Raw genomic sequence first — 19608 nt, forward strand, 5'->3', positions numbered from 1 at the left:
CCATTAAGGTGTTCAAAGGTTGTTGAGAGAAAGAAATTGGATAAAAACAAAGTTGGTATTAAAATATTATAATCTTACTAGGTCTCAATGTGTGGCCTTCAAAGAGCTAAGGTATTTGAAAGTTACAAAAAAACTGGTGTATGGCTTTATGAGCTTTTAATGGAGGGTTCTGTTTCTTCTGCAATGTATGATTTTATGGTAGTTGACCATCCCATGTTGGGAACCTTATTTGGAATATCCAGAATTCATAAGGACCCTACTAAACCCACACTTTCGGCCTGTAGTTTCTTCTCTAAATTTTGTTACAGAAGGAATTTCTTTGGTTTTGGATTATTTTTTAAATCCCGTAGTCCAACAGATGGAATATTTTTATCAAGGACTCGTAGGATGTTTTGAATAAGTTCAGATATTTTAATCTTAATTATGTTTGGGTGTTGTAATGTGATTTTCACTGTTGATATTAATTCGCTTTTTACCAGTGTACCTCACAAGGGTGTTGATTATGTTAGGAATTATTTATGTTCCATAGCACATTTTTCTGATGTTGACATTCATGTCTGTTGTAAGCTTCTAGATCTTATGCTTCATAACAGCTATTTGTTGTTCAATAAGAAGTTTTTTAAACAACTTAATGGTGTATCTATGGGGTCTGCAGCCATCCTGCATATAATAATAATTGTCCTTGGTTCGTGGGAGCAAATGGTTTTGAAGCCTGTTTTTTCTAATTTTAAGATCGTGTTTTATGTCAGATACGTAGATTTATTATTCATATTAGAAGGGAACATAGACTATGTAAATCAAGTGGTTAATACTATTAATAATGAGTCTGATTTTTTTTTTTAATTTACTTTAGGTAATGTTGGACTAATTTTTTGACATTACTATTAAATGGGATACGATTGGTCTTAAATTTAACAGTGAAGTCTATTGAAAAAATACATTTGTAAGTAAATACTTACATTATTTTAGTAACCGCCCTACTTTTTATGAAAAGTAACATTCCAAAAGTCCAATATGTACATGCTTCCAGGATGACGGATGATTGTGTTTGAAAAAGAAATTAGTTTTATTACTAAATTGTTTTTGGAAAGAAGTTCTAAACAAAACTTGTTATTGAATTTATCAGATGACATTAAAAAAGTAGGACTACAGATTTTCAGCCCATATTGTTATTTGGATTAAAACGGAGAGTTATGAGGGTGAATATTATAGCAATAACCCACGCCTGGGTGTGGGTAATGCTAAATTTACCCACGGTTGGCGTGGTTTGGTCCCGAGGGCAAGGCCCGAGGAACCAAACAAAGCCAACCGTGGGTAAATTTAGCATTACCATCACCCAGAAGTGGGTTATTGCTATTATACCATGACATTATTTAAGAAAAGAAACTATTACTTTTCTTAAATAATGGCATAGTATAATGCCTGTTTACTGCCCTTCCGCAGATGTCTGGCATCCGGCAGTTCTGATGTACGCGTGCCTGCGCGGTACATCAGAGTTGAGCAAAGCAACGGAGAAAGCAACATCTCCGTTGCTTTTTAGTGTTGCTATGTTAAATGAGTTTAACATAGTGAGACAGTTTTAAAATAAGCAACGGACATCTCCGTTGCTTATTTTAAAACTGTCTCGCTATGTTAAACTCATTTAACATAGCTAACACTAAAAAGCAACGGAGATCTTGCTTTCTCCATTGCTTTTTAAAACACTGTCGCTATGTTAAATGGGTTTAACATAGCGAGACAGCTTTAAAATAAGCAACGGGCTCCGTTGCTTATTTTAAAGCTGTCTCGCATGTTAAACCCATTTAACATAGCAGACAGTGTTTTAAAACAGTTATACTAATGGAAAAAGTCCGGGCGACCGGACCTTTTTCCATTAGTATAACTCGATTTACAATGGGCACGCTGGCCAATCAGCGTGCACGTTTTGGGGGGGACCATGGTATAATAATAGGTACAAAACATTTGTTGTCTGGAAATGTCATTAGATAGAAAAGGTGTTACTTCAGTTTTTGATAAGAATTGGAACATACTTAAAGGCAGTTCAGATGCAATAAAGATTATAGGTAATAAACTAAGATTTACTTATAAAACACTTGTATTCAAAAACAATGTTTACAAAAGGACAGTTTTTTTTATGAGGTTCCCTTTACTAATTAGTGGGAAGGACAAGGGAATGTACAAATGTGGGTTTTGTCCCATTTGTAGGTACATATTGAAAGGCCCTTTTGTTGAGCTGCCCCACTTGGACAGAACTATTCCTATTTCTGCAGTATACAGTTGTAACATCCAAGGTATAATCTGTATAGCTGTCTGTTCATGTTGTGGAGATTTTTATGTTAGTTTGTCAACTAGTTGTTTATATAAATGTCTTAAGGAGCATCTTTATTCTATTAAGAGTAAAAACTACAGTTATGCATTGTTTAGACATGCCCTTAAATGTCTTGACGGTAAGAAGTTCCTTTTCTCTATCTTAGAACCAGTACCCAGGAATGTTAGGGGAGGAGGTTATAAAAGAGACGATAGAACAAAGGGAAGACTGTATGGCAGGTAAAATTAGGGGCTGACAAGCCACCAGGAATGAATGAAGCCATAAATGGTGTTTTTTGAAAAGTCGAAGGTTAAAGATTTATTAGTTGTTAGATTGACACTCGTGTTTAAAAAAAAAGTTTTGAAAAATTCATATTTTCATTTATTCTGTGAATATTGACCAATTGCTGTTTAATTGAATGGTAAATTATGGACTATTACTTTAATTGGTTGCACCTGTATAAAAAGGATTATTTCTTAAACTGATTGATTTTTTTTTCTGAGGAAGTCTCTTTGGGACAAAAGCAAAAATTAAACTTTAGCGAACAAATCACTTTGTGGTCATTTTGGTTCCTGTTGATCCTTGCTCTTCCTTCTAGTGGATTTTTATGAGGTGGTTATTTTTCTGCTTCATCGTGTGGGGACCTTTTTTGTTACTCGTATAGACGTTTGTATAACAACCCAGCCACTGGGGATGCACAAGCCAGTGCATTTCTTTGTGCCGGTCCCAAGCCCGGATAAATGGGGAGGGTTTTGTCAGGAAGGGCATCCGGCGTAAAACTTCGCCAAATCTTTTCATGCAGTCACCAGTTAATATTTCCATACCAGATTGGTCGAGGCCCGGGTTAACAATGACCGCCACCAGTACTGTTAGCCAACAGGGTGCTGGCGGAAATTGGGCTACTGTTGGCCGAAGGAGGAGAAGCGGCGGAAGGTGTGGCCGAAGGCAGGAAGAGCAGAGAAAGGCTAGGACTGTGGTAGTGAGGGTCGGAACTTTGAATGTTGGCAGTATGACTGGTATAGGGAGAGAGCTAGCTGATATGATGGACAGAAGGAAGGTTGGTAAATTGTGTGTGCAAGAGACCAGATGGAAGGTGAGTAAGGCTAGGTGTATCGGAGGTGGGTTCAAATTGTTTTATCATGGTGTGGATGGGAGGAGAAATAGCGTAGGAGTTGTTCTGAAGGAACAGTATGCGAAGAGTGTTTTGGAGGTGAAAAGGGTGTCGGATAGAGTGATGATTATGAAGCTGGAAATTGATGGTGTAATGATTAATGTTGTTAGTGCATATGCTCCGCAAGTTGGGTGTGCAATGGATGAGAGAGAAAAATTTTGGAGTGAATTGGATGAAGTGGTGATGACTGTACCCAAGGGTGAGAGAGTGGTGATTGGAGCAGATTTAAATGGGCATGTTGGTGAATGGAACAGTGGGGATGAGGAAGTGATGGGTAGGTATGGTGTTAAACAAAGGAATGCAGAAGGTCAGATGGTAGTGAATTTTGCGAAAAGGATGGATATGGCTGTGGTGAATACGTATTTTAACAAGAGGGAGGAGCATAGGGTGACATACAAGAGTGGAGGAAGATGCACACAGGTGGATTATATCTTATGTAGGAGGGCCAATTTGAAGGAGATTGGAGACTGTAAAGTGGTGGCTGGAGAAAGTGTAGTTAGGCAGCATAGGATGGTGGTTTGTAGGATGACGTTGGTGATCAAGAAGAGGAGGAGGAGTGTGAGGGCAGCACCAAGGATCAAATGGTGGAAATTGAAAAAGGGTAATTGTGAGGTGGAGTTCAGGGATGAGTTAAGACAGGCACTGGGTGACAGTGAAGAATTACTAAATAGCTGGGTAACTACAGCAGAGCTAATAAGGGAGACTGCTAGAAAGGTGCTTGGTATCACATCGGGACACAGGAAGGATGACAAGGAGACATGGTGGTGGAATGAGGAAGTACAGAAGAGTATACAGGCAAAGAAGAAGTGGGATTGTCAGAGAGATGAAGAAAGTAGACAGGAGTATAAGGAGGAGAGGTGGCGAAGGCTAAGGATAAGGCATATATGAAGAGTTGTATGAAAGGTTGGACACTAAGGAGGGAGAAAAGGACCTGTACCAATTGGCTAGACAGAGGGACCGAGCTAGGAAAGATGTGCAGCAGGTAAAGGTGATAAGATAATGAGGGAAACGTACTCACAAGCGAGGAGAGTGAGGAGAGTGTGTTGAGGATGAAAGAGTACTTTGAGGGGTTGATGAATGAAGAGAATGAGAGGGAGAGAAGGATGGATGATATAGGGATAGTGAACCATGAAGTACAATGGATTAGCAAGGAGGAAGTAAGGATAGCTATGAAGAGAATGAAGAATGGAAAGGCTGTTGGCCCAGATGACATACCTGTGGAAGCATGGAGATGTTTAGGTGAAATGGCAGTGGAGTTTTTAACCAGATTGTTTAATGAAATCTTGGAAAGTGAGAGGATGCCTGAGGAATGGAGAAAGTGTTTTGGTACCGATTTTTAAGAATAAGGGTGATGTGCAGAGCTGTAGTAACTACAGAGGGATTCAATTGATCAGTGACAGCATGAAGTTATGGGGAAAGAGTAGTGGAAGCTAGGTTAAGAAGGGATGTGATGATTAGTGAACAGCAGTATGGTTTTATGCCGGGAAAGAGCACTACAGATGCGATGTTTGCTCTGAGAGTGTTGATGGAGAAGTACAGAGAATGTCAGAAGGAGTTGCATTGTGTTTTTGTAGACTTGGAGAAAGCATATGACAGGGTGCCTAGAGAGGAGTTGTGGTATTGTATGAGGAAGTCAGGAGTGTCAGAAGTATGTAAGAGTGGTACAGGATATGTACGAGGGTAGTGTGACAGCGGTGAGGTCTGTGGTGGGTGTGACGGATGCGTTTAAGGTGGAGGTGGGATTACATCAAGGTTCAGCTCTGAGCCCTTTCTTATTTGCAATGGTGATGGACAGGTTGACAGACGAGATCAGGCAGGACTCCCCATGGACTATGATGTTTGCAGATGACATTGTGATCTGTAGTGTGAGTAAGGAACAGGTGGAGACGACCCTGGAGAGATGGAGATATGCTCTAGAGAGAAGAGGAATGAAGGTCAGCAGGACTAAGACAGAATATATGTGTGTGAATGAGAGGGAGGCTAGAGGAATGGTGAGGATGCAAGGAGTAGAGGTGGTGAAGGTGGATGAGTTTAAATACTTGGGGTCAATAGTTCAGAGTAACGGTGAGTGTGGAAGAGAGGTGAAGAAGAGAGTACAGGCAGGATGGAGTGGGTGGAGAAGAGTGTCAGGAGTGATTTGTGACAGACGAGTACCTGTAAGAGTGAAAGGGAAGGTCTACAAGAGGGTAGTGAGACCAGCTATGTTATATGGGTTGGAGACAGTGGCATTGACAAAAAGGCAGGAGTTTGAGGTGGAGGTAAAGATGTTAAGATTTACACTGGGTGTGACGAGGGTGGACAGGATTAGGAATAAGTATATTAGAGGGTCAGCCCAGGCTGAAAGGTTTGGAGACCAAGTCAGAGAGGCAAGATTGCTTTGGTTTGGACATGTGCTGAGAAGGGATGCGAAGTATATTGGGAAAAAGATGCTAAGCATGAAGCTACCAGATAACAGGAAAAGAGGTAGGCCTAGGATAACATGCAGGTGGTTGGTGTGACAGAGCAAGATGCAGAGGACAGGAAGAAATGGAAACAGGTGATCCGCTGTGGCGACCCCTAATGGGAACAGCCGAAAGAAGATGATGATAGACGTTTGTATAACAATTTAAAAAAAAAAAAAAAAAAAAAAAAAGGATAATTGCTATTGAATAGTATTGTCTATTTATTTACTTCACTGACTGGTTGGGGACTTGGTTGCTTCTTTATTGCTGCCATTATGAAGGTGCATGAATTTAAATCTGTCCTAATGCAACATAAAGTTATGTAACAACAGTTTCTTATTACATAATGTGGTGTATGACTAGAATGGGTATTAACGTATTGCGGTTCAATGCACAGTTGAATTTTGGAGCCTGAGAAGACTGTGTTGTGATTGTCAATTTGTAGCTGTTGACTTTTGCATACATTTTTTCTTTTCTTTATTGCAGGCGACCAACAAAGTCCAGGAGCAAAAGTCCACACAGCCGAAGGCCTTCACGTTCGCATAGTAAGCATCGCAAGTCAAGGTCCCGCAGTCGTCACACAAGTATTTCTCCTAGCACATTAACTCTAAAGAGCAGTCTTGCTGCAGAGCTTAGCAAAAATAAAAAAGCACGTGCTGCTGAGGCTGCCAAAACTAATACAAAGGTTTCTGATTCTTCTGTCGCTGGCAAAGGAAGCAGTAGCACTAGCAACATCCCTCATGTGAACAATATGAAAGATTCAAAGAAAGTTAAACAGGAACATACACCACCTTCTGACAGTGGGACTGTGAAAAACGATAGAACAAAAGTAAAGGCACCTTCTCAGGAAACAAATGCTAGCAGTGATACTCAAGTACAAAAGAATGCCAAGCAAACAGTTGCAGGTGTGAAGGACAGTAAAACTGTTGCTGTAAAGCAGGAGTCACTAACACTAAAAGAGAAAAGCAAACAAACTGTGTCAAACAGTGGGGTGAAGGATAGGGATAAGCAGCCCCAGGCAACCACAGCTGCCACTTTGCCACCATTTCCTCTTCCACCTCGGTTAGCTGAAGGTCAGAATACAGAAAAGTAAGTAAAAACTAACATTTTATCATTTAACTGGGATAAATATTGTGCTTTTAAAGACTTAATTGTTCACTCAACATGTGGAGTAAGTTATGCTCTTGAAATAAAATACTGGAGGCAATTAGTTGGCTCTCAAGAGTCACAGGGGAACTGAAGTTTATACTAACACTAGATGGAAGCAAAGAGAAGAGACTATTTCCTGACCATGTGCAAGTCCATTGCAGGCACACTGGGACTGCATTGTTATCCAAGTTTACTGGATATGCCCATGATAGGTTAAGAATTGACATTTTGTTATGTATGTGAAAGACCCTGTGTCTTCCCTCACTTGTTAATGCTGATTACTGTGCATCCTGCTAAGTGGTGACCTGCTACTTTTGTTTGTCCACTGAATTTTTCTAACTTCAAGTCAGCAGTTTATTTTGTAGTAACTTTTTTTGTTAAAATAGTCAGTCTGTATGTTGGAAAAAAACTTTGAAAGCAGACTGTACTGTATAGTCTGATTACACAGATGTTATGAAATCCACTGCATCCACTTCAATGTAATAGAGCTAACTGCTGCAAGGATTAGTCAGTCTGGCATCTTTAAGACTTTTCTAGTTTTATCTCCTCCTCCAACCAACCCCCTTAATGCACTATTGCTGTTCTGCAAATTGCATTTGAGGATTAACAGCTCACATCTGAGAGAGAGAGAGAGACCGACCAAGCTATTTCTGTCTTGCTATTATTCTTTTTGGTGGTTGTGGATTTTTCTGTCTAGACCTGTGTTAACTTTTTGGAGTGCTTTCACATAAGACCCTTCCATTTATTTTCTTTTGTCAGAGAGAGGATGGAAGGGAGAGGGAGTAGGAGTGTGTGCGTGCGAGTCTGAGTGTGTGTGTGATTTACAAGTTCTTTATATGAGCTCTGCCATTTTGTCCCAAGTATTGTGGCAGAGGTTTTGTCTTTGCTAGTGATGCTTGTTGGATTTGTGTGTATGCAAGAACATGTGGTTTAATAAATTAATTCTGAAAAGCTTCTTACCAAGTGAATCATCGTCTTACAATCTGAAGATTCACCCTGAGGCAGAAACACATGCAGGGTCTTCTAAGGCTCCAGGGGTGAAATATGCTCTCAGTCCTCTGCTCTATTGTAAATCTGACTGCATGTCATTGGGACAGGCCTTGCACTTCATGTGCATCTTAGGTTCAGGTTTCCATAGTTGCAGATGTTCATACCAGAAAAATTATTTGGCAGAGTTGCTTCTGTCACAACCAGAATAGTTGAAGTTTTTACTTTCCTCAAGACTTCCTTCAGCCACATCTCTCAGATTCTTTCCCTGCCTCTGAATCCAGACAGGGAGATGATTAGGATTTAAGTAAAAATACAGATTGAGATGGGAGTCCTTCCTTCCTCCACTAATTGTACTATGGTAAAAGATATTCTTTCTTACATCCTTAACAGGATTCCTCCTTTCTAGTTCTGCTTCCAGTGTTGATAAAATATTGGCCCATAATTCACCTTCTGATTCTAATAATATCACCATTCTCCTGTTAGTCTTTTTACTTCAGCATTCTAGTTTGCTTTTTTTAGCCTCAGTATCGAACTGTTTGGAGCCGAGTGCTCCTGGGACATGGTTGATCATTACTGACATGTTGGCCACAGCACCAAAACAGTGTGTTGATAACTTTGGCATCTAATTCTTCGAGACAGAAGCCTTCCATTTTGATGTGTTAAAAGGCTGGAGTAGTGGGCTCAAGTCCTTTGGCATTAATGGCCACTGCACCACTGGACTGTTAGAGACCAAAAGCATTCATGTTAATGAGAACAAAACAGACTCGTATGCAAAATTCTTTGACTGACCAGTCCCTTGGCCTCTCACATGCACCTCTCACATGTATCTGTATTGGCTCCAGACTCCCCATGAGTCTAACCATAAGCCTGCCCAACTTCTCACTAGAATGAAAGGAAAATAAAAAGCTGTCCTAGTTATTGTTAACATCAATTAACATGTTCCTTTACAGAGGTATTTGAGCTATTGAGACAAAAGGATGCTTGGCCTGTTGACCATTACTCCCTATTAGAAGAAATTCTGCAGGAGACTTTCCACTCTGCCCCACTGTCCTCTTGTGTAGTTTCCAGAGCTTACAGTATGGTATTGCTTATTGCACTGTGAGCTTGGCAGGAGTCAGAGGTAGTAATGCCTATAGCAAAGAGACAAGACAGGATCCTCTAGCCTTTCAAGAACATTGGAGACTTGGACCAAGACTCTACTGACCATCTTCACAGCTGTGGCAGTAGCCCTGGGTAATTCATTCTCTGAAGAGTCTTGCAGTCAGTCCCGTATAAGGATTCCAGAACCTTGGCCTGTTTATATATCCAGTACTTTGTGTAAGGGCACTCTTCACACGTCAGAAGTGATCAGATTCCAGCATGCATTGTCGGATGAGACTCACTGCGCAGTGAAGGAGAAGATGCCAATTGCCGATCTACTATGTCCACAATGGCCCATAATGACTACAGTGTAGCAGCCCAGTCAGCTGGGAGTGGCTTAAGACTTCATAGGCTGACCTGGTGGAGACAATAACTCCTTTAGATAATGAAAATCTCTGTGGGACTGTTGCTGATATGTTTAGATCTCTTCAGGAAAGAGGTAAAGCTTTGCATGACCTTGAACACAGGGATAGGGGACACACAACTGTGTTTCAGAGGGACTGTCCTACTACGTCTGCTTTTGTTCACAGGCATTCTAGTCAGGCCACCAAAGGCAGGAAGGGCGGTAGTTGAGTTACTCCTGTGGCTCAGAAGCCTTCTTTGTTTGACAAGCCTGCTTCTCTTTGACGTTTTGCCTTCCGTTTCTCCTTAGCCAGGTTCTCTTGTCTCTTCAGCTCTCCCTCTACCTTCCAAACTGGCATTTCATCACCTTGGATTCTTGGGTTCTGTCATCCATCAGGGTTATCTCATAGTGTGGAAGTCTCTTCTCTCCTTTTCCAGGAATTCCCCATACTCTTCTGGAATAACTTTCTCATTTCGGCAGTCCTTGGGTCCCTAGTGGACCAGGGAACTATTCACCCTGTCCCTCCTTTCCAAGTAGAAAAGGGATTTACTCCAGGATATTCCTGGTTCCTCGAAAGGAGTGCACTTGGAGAGCTGTTCTGGATTTCTCCTTGCTCAGCATCTTTCTCAAGGTTCGTTCTTTTCGGGTGTGCACTCTTTACCCGGTTTCCTCTTTTACTATCCCAGGCTTTTCCGGTGTCCTTGGATCTGAATGATGCTTAACTTCACATTCCTATTCACCCTGTTCAGGAAGTTTTTATATTTCTCTGTTTCTTTTAGGTTCATAGGTAGGTACTAGGCTGTCTGCTTGAAGGCATTTGTAAGCCTAGCCCCAGAATGTGTTTGCTTTCGCCGCCCCTTTAGATTAGTTCCCTGTGCCTCTGTCCAGCTGAGCCACTGAAGTGATCTCCGGGGTAAGCCTTCTGTTTCCCATCCACTCGTCAAGGTTTCTCTTGAAGAGTGTTAGCGAGAAGCTCTGCCTAATGTAGATTGGAATCTTGTTCCAAAGCATGGGAAGTTTCTGGGACAGGAATCTATCCCTCCAGCACGTCCTATTTATTGTTGTGGTGAGGTTTAGATCCCTAGAGCGTGTGGATCGAGGGGATATGGTTTTCTTTAGGTGAGCATGTCCATCAGTTCTGGGTTGGCCATGACTTGTATGTCAGGCAGAGATCATCTCTGAGTAGGCAGTATGCAACCGAGTACAGCTGGAGTTTCTTCAGTCGAGCTGCATAGGGCATCTCTTTGTGGCCAGTGATCCTCTTGGTGAAGTACTTCTGTGGTCTTTCCAGCTGTTGCCGGTGTCTTGGAAGGTACATCCCAAATGGGGCGTTGTACTCTATGATGGGTTTGATGAGTTATGAGTAGAGGGGCAGAGTTGCCCTCTTTTGATCTGGATGCGAACCCTTTTGTGATTAGTTGGGCCACATAGAAGGATTTTCTAACCACTTTGGCAATGTGATTATCAAAGCAGAGATTATTATCTACTTGGGTCCCCAGATCCCTTATTACATCTTCTGTATTTAGGGGACTACACCTATGTGGTAGTTTGTGGGTACTTTGTTTTTTCCAAAGGGGATGACTATGCACTTTTTGGCATTTAGCATGAGGCCGTGATTTTGACACCAGGTATCCGTCTCGATCCTTTTGGAGGATGTCTATGTAAGCCGGAGAGTTAGTTATAGCCCCTAGTTTGCATTTGTCTGTGAACTTGGTCAGCCATAGTTTTCCTGTGCTTGCCGAACAGGAGGGGTCCTAGGACTGAGCCCTGGGGAACGCCACTTGTAACCGGTTTAGAGTCGACCTAGCTCCTGCAACTCTCACCATCTGGGTTCTGTCCGTGAGCCAGGTGGCAACCCATCTTGTGACATAGGGGTTTATGTTCAGGCTGATGAGCTTGTCTGTAATACCAGAATAGGGAATGGTGTCGGCCTTTGGGTGTCGGCCTTTGCGAGTGCTAGGTAGGCTGTGTGTACCAGCTTTCCCTCGTCTGTAGCCTTGCTAACTATCTCAAAGAAGTGTACCAAGTTTAGGAGGCATGATCTATCCTTAACAAAGCCGAACTGGGTAGTGTCCGGTGTTTGGGGGATCCCACTGTCTCTGTTAATGCGTTCCACGATGATACGCTTCATAGCTTTGCAGACCAAGCTAGTCAGGCTTATATGGTGATAGTTCCCGGGGTCTGTTGTGACTCCACCTTTGTGGAGGAGAAGAGTAACCGTTGCTGTGTGCCTCTCCATGGGTACGTAGCTTGTGGAGAGGCTGAGTTTGAACAGTGCGTTTAGGTGAGGGGTTAGTTCGTCTTTGAGATCGTGTAGGATGCATCCTGGGACACCGTCCGGTCCCATTGATGCTGTATTTTTGGCATTGGAGAGGGCTGTTTTAACCTGAGTGTCTATGATTTCAGGGGCTCTACATTCTTCTGGTATGGTTATGGGCCCTTTTGGGTGTGAGAGGTGGGTGAAGTTTGCACTGAACCTGTCTGACAGGATGTTGACGACTATCGGTTGGTTCAGTGTATTTTGTGCCATTCTGCACTAACTCTGAGCAGATCTGAACATTGCCACTTAGATTCTTGACATAGCTAAAGAATGCCTTGTGGTTATCTTTGGAGTCCTTGGCAATATTTCTTTCGAAGTTCGTTTTGGATGATTTTATGAGGGATCGTAGTTTCTTGCTGATACTGATCAGGGATGTCTTCCCTTGGGATTTTACTCTTCTGTACTAGTTTCTTCCTTCTGTTGTATAACTTGTTTATGGCAGGGGTCTACCAAACTGGTTTTCTTTTCTTGCAGGAGTGAGTCTTGGTTTTGCTTGAGATAGCACGATCCATGCATTCTTGTAGTTGCCTGTAGAATGCATTAGTAAAGAATTTTGCAGCTTGGACAGCATTATCCTTTAGCATGGGGGCTTTGAAACTTTCCACCTCGGTCTTAAGTAACATGAAGTTTGCTTTTGAAAAGTTTTTCATGGTGGTTTCCTTGTCCGGGGGTGGGGGCGGAATGTGGATATCCAAAGTGATTTGTTTGTGGTCAGATCTAACCAGCGAGTAGTTGACCTCCGGTGTGGAACACCGGTCGCCCATGTTGGTGATGACCAGGTCCAGTATGTTGTCACCTCTGGTGGGAGTGTTGACCAGTTGATCCAGGGTGTTTGAGTTTATAAATTCTAGGAAATGTTGGGCAAGGGAGTTAGTACTTGAGTAATTCTCCCAGTTAATGTTTGGGTAATTGAAATCACCCAATATTAGGGTGTTTGGTAGGACCTTTATATTTCACAGTGTTTCCAGAAATGCAGAATGGGGGTCCTGGGACATGGTGGGTGATCTGCAGCAAGCTACAATTTGAATTGCAGTTTTGCCTGTTGTTAGTTGCACGTGGATGATCTCTGAAGCATCGTGCTGTGCCACTAACCTGGAGTTGTGGGTATCCTTGATGAATATGGATACGCCCCCGCCTTTTCATTCCGGGTTCAGTGGTTGAAATGTATGGTATGAGTTGTAGCCTGGTAGTGCTGGAGTGCTCTCTAGAGCCTTAAACCAGGTTTCTGTTACTGCACATGTATGGATTTTTCTCCATACTGAGGAGTGCCTTGAGTGCGTGCATTTTGAGGTTTAGACTTCTGGCATTGAGTAGTATTACCTTCAGTTTTTTGTTACTTGTGCTGTTTACGGCAGTGGGCTTGTCTTTTGAGCCTTGTCTAAAAACGTTTGTTTTGTAATTTGACCTTTGGCCTCTCCCCTACCCCAAGGGTATTCACAAAAAGCCCAGCTCCTGTGATTGCCTTTTGCAGGTTCCAAAGCATTCAGATTTTTTTTCATCTAAATGAACTGTTGTTTCAGACGCCTCTTTCCAGTTGCCTGTTACAGGTTTTGGAGTTTGCCATACCTCCTCCAAATTCTGGGGTTCATTTTTAACTTTCAAAAGTCTGTCCTGACTCCCTCTCAGTATCTTGTGTATCTGGGCAGCAAAATTCAGATAGTGCAAATGATGGCCGCTCTTCCACCTCCAGAAGTTTTGTCCTTGACAGCATTCTTTCAGTGTCTTCTTTCTCTGCCTGTTGGTCCAGACAGAGAATTTCTTTGAGCTCTGAGATTCATGGCCTCTTCTATTCCAATGCTTCCTCTTGCCAGACTGCACATGCTGAAGCTTTAGTGGTTGCACATGTCAGTTTAGTTTAAGCATTGTCACCATCTAGATTTCTGAGTGGCTATCCTTCCTTGTCTTAAAGCAGGAGTTCAAGTGATGGATTCAGCAACTTGCCCTCAACCCAGGCCTGCCCTTTCGACCTCTGGTTTCTTCTCAAGAACTGTGCACTAACGCTTCAAACATGGGGTGGGAGGGGGGCTTTCTGTGGTCACCTGAAAGTTCAAGGACTCTGGTCTCCCCATCAGAAGTCAGACCATATCAACATCAAAGAGATGAATGCTCTTATTCTGGCCCTTCAGGCTTTTCACCCCCATTCTCTCTCCAGGCCCTCTGAAGGTTTACATGGACAGCACCACAGTGACTTGGTATGTCGACTCTTAGAGCAGGCCCAAAACACAAGCTCACAAATTTAAATGTTTCACAGACACGTGTTTCTGGGCATAGTCCATCAGTGGGGCATTCCTTAGGTGATATTTTTGCCTCTTCTTTGAACAGACATCTCCTTCTTTTCTGTTTGAGTGCAGTGCCATCTGGCATGGAGGACGGATGCCCTTTTTCCTTGGGAAGGGGATCTTTCTCTATGCCTTCCCTCCCCTTCCCCTACTTCTGAGAGTCCCTGGACTCCTCCAGAAATCTTGCTAGCTGACCGTCTTTTGGCCAAGACAGCAGTGGGCTCCTCCCCTCTTAATGCACATGACCAGGGACAATCACTTCATATTATTCACCAGTTGGACCTCCTCACACAGGACAAGGGATCACTCATCCATCTTCACTTGTCCACTCTTCAACTGACACTGTGGGTGATAGGTTTTGATCCCTTTTATACTCCTCTTTTCTGAGGACGTGCTCATGTTTTTGTTTTCCACGGGAGACGAGAAAAACTGCAACCAGAAAGTCTTGTCTGTACAAATGGAAGAGATTTTCTGTCTAGTCACATGCTCATAACCAGGACCCTTTTTCAGTAGGGATCCCTCTGAGAAATTAAAAAGCTTCTCTCACAAATAGGATGCAGCCAAAGTCTTTTGGATTTCTAATACCATGATGGGAATGGACCCCATTCCTAAGTCAAAGTATGATTTAAAGTTCATGAAATTACTATTGTTTCAGTCTTTGATGTTAGCCAGAAGTGCTCTTCGCAGCACCAGTCAGGTGTGCAATAATGATGACTCCTGCAATTCATATGGAGTTACATGTATCAGTATCATATCTAAATATGATTGTAATTTTTTTTGTAAGACCCATTGCGCTTCCTACTTTTGGAACTGTCTGGGTATCTTTCTTCCACATTGCTGTCATTTCTGTCTGCAAATCCTGATATTTTGACATTGTGTCTCTTTGTATGCAAGACAGTGTAGTCCTTGGTGTGGCAATTTCAATGATCAATGCTACTTTTATCCTCTTTTCATGGGCTACTTTATCTGTTTTTTGAACTGTTGGTAATGGGTGATCCCACATGATGTAAACATTTTCTGTAATGCTATCTGTGGCTCGTGTTTCAGCTACTTAAGTTATAATGTTTGCACAATCCCTAATGCAACAGTCTTGGCACATTAATATGCCTTTCATTAAACAGTCCTACAATTGGTGTATCATGACCAGCAACAAGATGTGCAACTGTTTCCTATTCTGTTTTACGAAACCTACATTTGTCTGTTGCTCCCACATGTTCAGTGGACTTCGTAAACCAGCGTATCCGTAGTCCACTGTGTTCGGCCACCAGTATTAGCCTTTCGTCTTTTTTTGTTTAAATTCACCTGTCCTTAACCATTACTGCATTCAATCCTGATTCACATGAAGTTGTTACAAGATTTTTCTGTACTTGCAGCTGTATTTATGCATTTTCCACATTTCTTGCCTTCTCATCCGATCCTTCACCTTGTATTTTTTTCATTTTTTGGCACATTCAGTTACTGCCTGATTTTTATCTATTTCTGGTTTTATTTCCATTCCCGCTTAATGCCAGTATTTATTTATTTATTTATTTTTGTTGACCGGGAGTGCCCGAGTGGAGTGGAAAGAAATGTAGTGGTTTGATGGGATGGGTGATATTAGAGTGGGAGTTGCAAGGGCATAGCCAGCATGTTTTTAGATGTGCTTTTAGTAAAGTTTTGAAGTGGGTGCATGATGGTACGGAGATAATTGTGGGTGGGAGGGAGTTCCATAATTTGGCTATGGTGCAAGAGAATAGTGCTTCACCAGCAGAGTTATTGGCTTTAGTGAGCTTCAAGGGATTCTTGTTGCTGGATCTTAGTGGTCTGGTGGTGCGATAGGGTTGGAGTAGTTTCTAGAGGGATGGGACATTTAGTGGATGGTTTACTAGTTTGTGGGCGAGTGAGAGTTGATACCATTGAAGGAGGTGAGGGAGTTCAAGCCAGCCCAGTTCAGCAAGTGAGAGACAGTGGTGACTATGGTAGGATGCCCCTGTGGCGAATTTGGCGATTTTGTTGTAGCAGGTCTCTAGCTTGTTTAGATCACATTGCCTTTGATTGGTATATATATTGGAGAGACATAAAGTAGGGTGGGGATAAGGTGGGAATTTGCTATTGAAATCTTTGCTGCTTTGGTGAGAAGTTGCTTATTTCTGTATAGCGCTTCTAGTTTTTTGTGGACTTTTTTATGGTCATGGATATGTGAATGTCAAATTTTAGTTTGTCTATTTCCACTCTTAGAAGTTTGGTGTGTTCAGTTGGGTATATAGTGGTGTCTTTTGCTGTGATGTTAAGTGAGAGTTGTTTTGAGTATGTTTGGTGGGTTGGAAGATGAGTAGTTTAGTTTTGTTTGGGTTGAGTATTAATTGTGCATCGGATAACTAAGTTTCAACAGAGGAAAAGGCTTCCTGTGTGACTTTTTGCAGTTTGGGTAGGGACTGGGCTGAGCAGATGATGGTTGAGTCATCTGTGTATTGTATGAGTGTGCCGTGTTTGGTGGCAGAGGCTAGATTATTGGTGAAAACGGAGAAGAGTTGGGGTCCAAGGTTGGATCCTTGGGGAACCCCTATGGCGATAGGTAGTTGGGGAGATATGTCATTCTGCCTTACAACGGATTGTTGGCGGTCAGAAAGGTAACTCTGAAACCAGTTGGTGACTGATTGTGAGAAGGTTAGGTTACTGAGGACAGATATAAGTTGTTTGTGTGGGACCATGTCAAATGCTTTAGATAGATCTAGGAAAGTAGCAGAGGAGAGATGGCCATTGTTTTTATGCTGAAGGATAGTGTTAGTAAAGGAGAGTAAGACAGTGGTGGTGCTATGGTTTGCTCGGAAACCATGCTGAGTATTGGAAAGGAGGTTGTTAGTAATGAGGTAGTCTGAGACCTGAGAGTGTATGCATCTCTCTAGTATTTTGGAGAGTGGAGAGAGAATAGCTATGGGGCTGTAATTGGTTAGTTCTGTGGAGGGTCTGCCTTTGTGGAGGGGAATTATATGTGATACTTTCCACAGTGTGGGAACGTAACTTTCTGACAGAGATCAGTTAATCAAGATGGATACTGGGTAGGCCAGAGCATCAGCTGCGATTTGTAGGTATTCACTTGGGAGGTTGTCTGCTGCTAATTTGGTGGGCTTGAGTTTTTTTATGTTGGAGGTAGGTACAGGAGAAAAAGAGAAGGCAGTGGGGAGATTATTAGTTGAAGGTGTGGGTTGGAGGGGAGGGTGGTTGTGCTGTTTAGCTAGTGATAGTATGGTTTGTGTGAAGTGCGTGTTGAATGAGGTAGCAATATTTTCTGAGGAGTGAGGGATGTTAGGAGGAGGGGTACTGACTTTACCTGGGTGGAGGATGGAGTTTATGGAGGACCAGAATTGTTTGGGGCTATGTTGGGAGGAGTCTAGGGCAGACTGGTAGTATTGGAATTTGTCTTGTTTTATTAGCTTTTTGACTCTATTGCGTAGTTCTAGGAATTTCTGTCTAGTTGAGGGGATTTTGGTTTTGCGCCAGTGTTCCCAGGCTTTATACCTGTTTTTAATTTCTGACTTGGTGGTTTTCTGTAGCCATGGGGAGGGTTGTGCTTTGATTCTGGTAAGTCTTATGGGGGCATGGGAATTAAGGATGCTCAGGAAGGTTTGTTTGTTTTGTGTCTTTTGGCTTTTCCCGGTTAGGGGTCACCACAGCGGAACTCCGGTCCGCTAATGATTGGTAGTGGATTTTTACTTACCGGGTTACCAGCCCTGACCCACAACCTTCAACGAAGGTACGCCCCATTCACGTATGCCTCCACACAGAAGACGCTCTAGCTGAGAATCGAACGGGACAACGCCTTGCTATGAGGCGACAACGCTACCGCAGCACCACCACCACAGGTAGTATTAAAAAATTCAACTGCGTCATCAAGACTGAGGTACTTTAGAGGATGCCAGTTACATTCTTTGAGGGATGAGTTGAATATGAGTGGGTTGATGGTAGATGACAGGTTTAGCTTGATATAGGTATTTTTTGAGTAGGAATGTTGGGGAGTGATCACTGAGGCTATCTGATAAGCAGCCTGTTATATATGACTGGGGGCTCTTACTGACTAGTATCCAATCGAGGGTAGTGTGCTTGCTGGAGTTTTTATTTATCCTGGTTGGCGACTGGACTAGTTTGGTGAAGCCATGAAGGTTTACATGATGGGTTGGATGGTTGCCAGAACAGGATTGCCAGTCAATATTGAAATCACCTAAAATTATAGTTTCTTGGGGGAGATGGTGGGTAGACCAGCTTGAGGAGGTTTTCTAGTGGAGGGATGTTTTGGCCAGGTGGGAAGTAGCATCCAATTATGTTGATGGTTTTGTTTTGGTTTATTTTGAGGTTGGTATATATTATTTCTTCATTGCCTATTTGTGGAGCTGATGATTTTAAGATCTGAATGTTTAGATGCTGTTTAAATATTATAGCTACACCGCCTCCTTTCTTGTTTAGCCAGTCTACTCTTAGTATGCCATAACTTGTAGGGAGTATTTGCTCACTGGTAATGTGAGGTTTTAGCCAGGTTTCTGTCAGGATGACTATATCTGGGGAGTACAAGTCTATGGTGGCATGAGTTCATGGACTTTGTTGGATATACTTCTAATGTTTAGGCTTAGAAGGAAGTCACTTGGCTTTCTATTGGCTGTAATATGGGAGAAGTTGTGGTTTCTAGTCTGATTATGAGGATTGGGGTTGGAGATGGTAGGGCCAGGGTTGGGGTGGATATCACCACTTAGGGCTAGTTTTGGTATGCATGAGGTTATAAGTTTTCTCAGTTTTTGAATGTGTTTGTTTATAAGGGAAACATTATGATTGTGCTCTTTGGGTAAAAGGTATTTTGGGAGGGTTACTGTGTTAAGTTGTAGGGATGCTTTATGTTTGAGTAATATAGTTGGTAGAATATGTGGGGGGTGCATAGGGATGTTTCTTGAGTTGGTGGGAAGGAAGCTGAGTGAGGGTGAGACATGATTGGTGGTGTGAGTAGTAGTACAGTGGCAATGGTTGAGTGGGGGAATGATGGAGCTTTGGTAGGATGTAAGGTATGCAAGGAGAGTGCATGCAGTGAGCATAGGTAAGGTATGCTTGTACATGTTAGTTGAGGAGGTGTGATAGTAGTGGGAAGATGGAGGAGGTATATAAAAGGTATAATATATAAGGTAATAGGTGTATAAAATTTTGAGGTTATCAGTAAATTGCTTATTTTGTACTTTTCCTTTATATTTGTCTGCATGTTGTCCGGGTTTTTCTGCCTGGGCTGATATTTTTAATTTAACATTTGCAATAGTACATGACAAATCTGTTTTGATACTGCACATTGCTTGTTATCATGTCTGTCTTTGAGTGATTTTGTTGATCTGTTCCCTCTTCTGTACTCTTCTAACAGTGACACACTTCTTGTCTTAATTGCTTTATAGTTTTCTCAATTCAGTACTTCCATGATTGCATTTAATTTCTCCCCTTCCTTTCTCTTACTACCCCG

General features: G+C 42.3%; 1 protein-coding gene across 3 annotated transcripts in view; it reads left to right on the top strand.

Moving 5' to 3' along the window:
• Positions 1-19608, top strand: part of CDK13 (cyclin dependent kinase 13) — a 2153482-nt gene that overhangs the window by 49873 nt on the left and 2084001 nt on the right. For all 3 annotated transcript variants that reach the window (XM_044064803.1, XM_044064806.1, XM_044064804.1), the window contains exon 2: positions 6407-7009. In XM_044064803.1, the coding sequence (XP_043920738.1) occupies positions 6407-7009 (603 nt within the window). The remainder of the gene's footprint in view (positions 1-6406; positions 7010-19608) is intronic.

This window comes from Protopterus annectens, chromosome 3.part0 (assembly GCF_019279795.1).
Source record: "Protopterus annectens isolate FY-2018-M chromosome 3.part0, PAN1.0, whole genome shotgun sequence".
Classification (NCBI taxonomy): Eukaryota; Metazoa; Chordata; order Ceratodontiformes; family Protopteridae; genus Protopterus; species Protopterus annectens.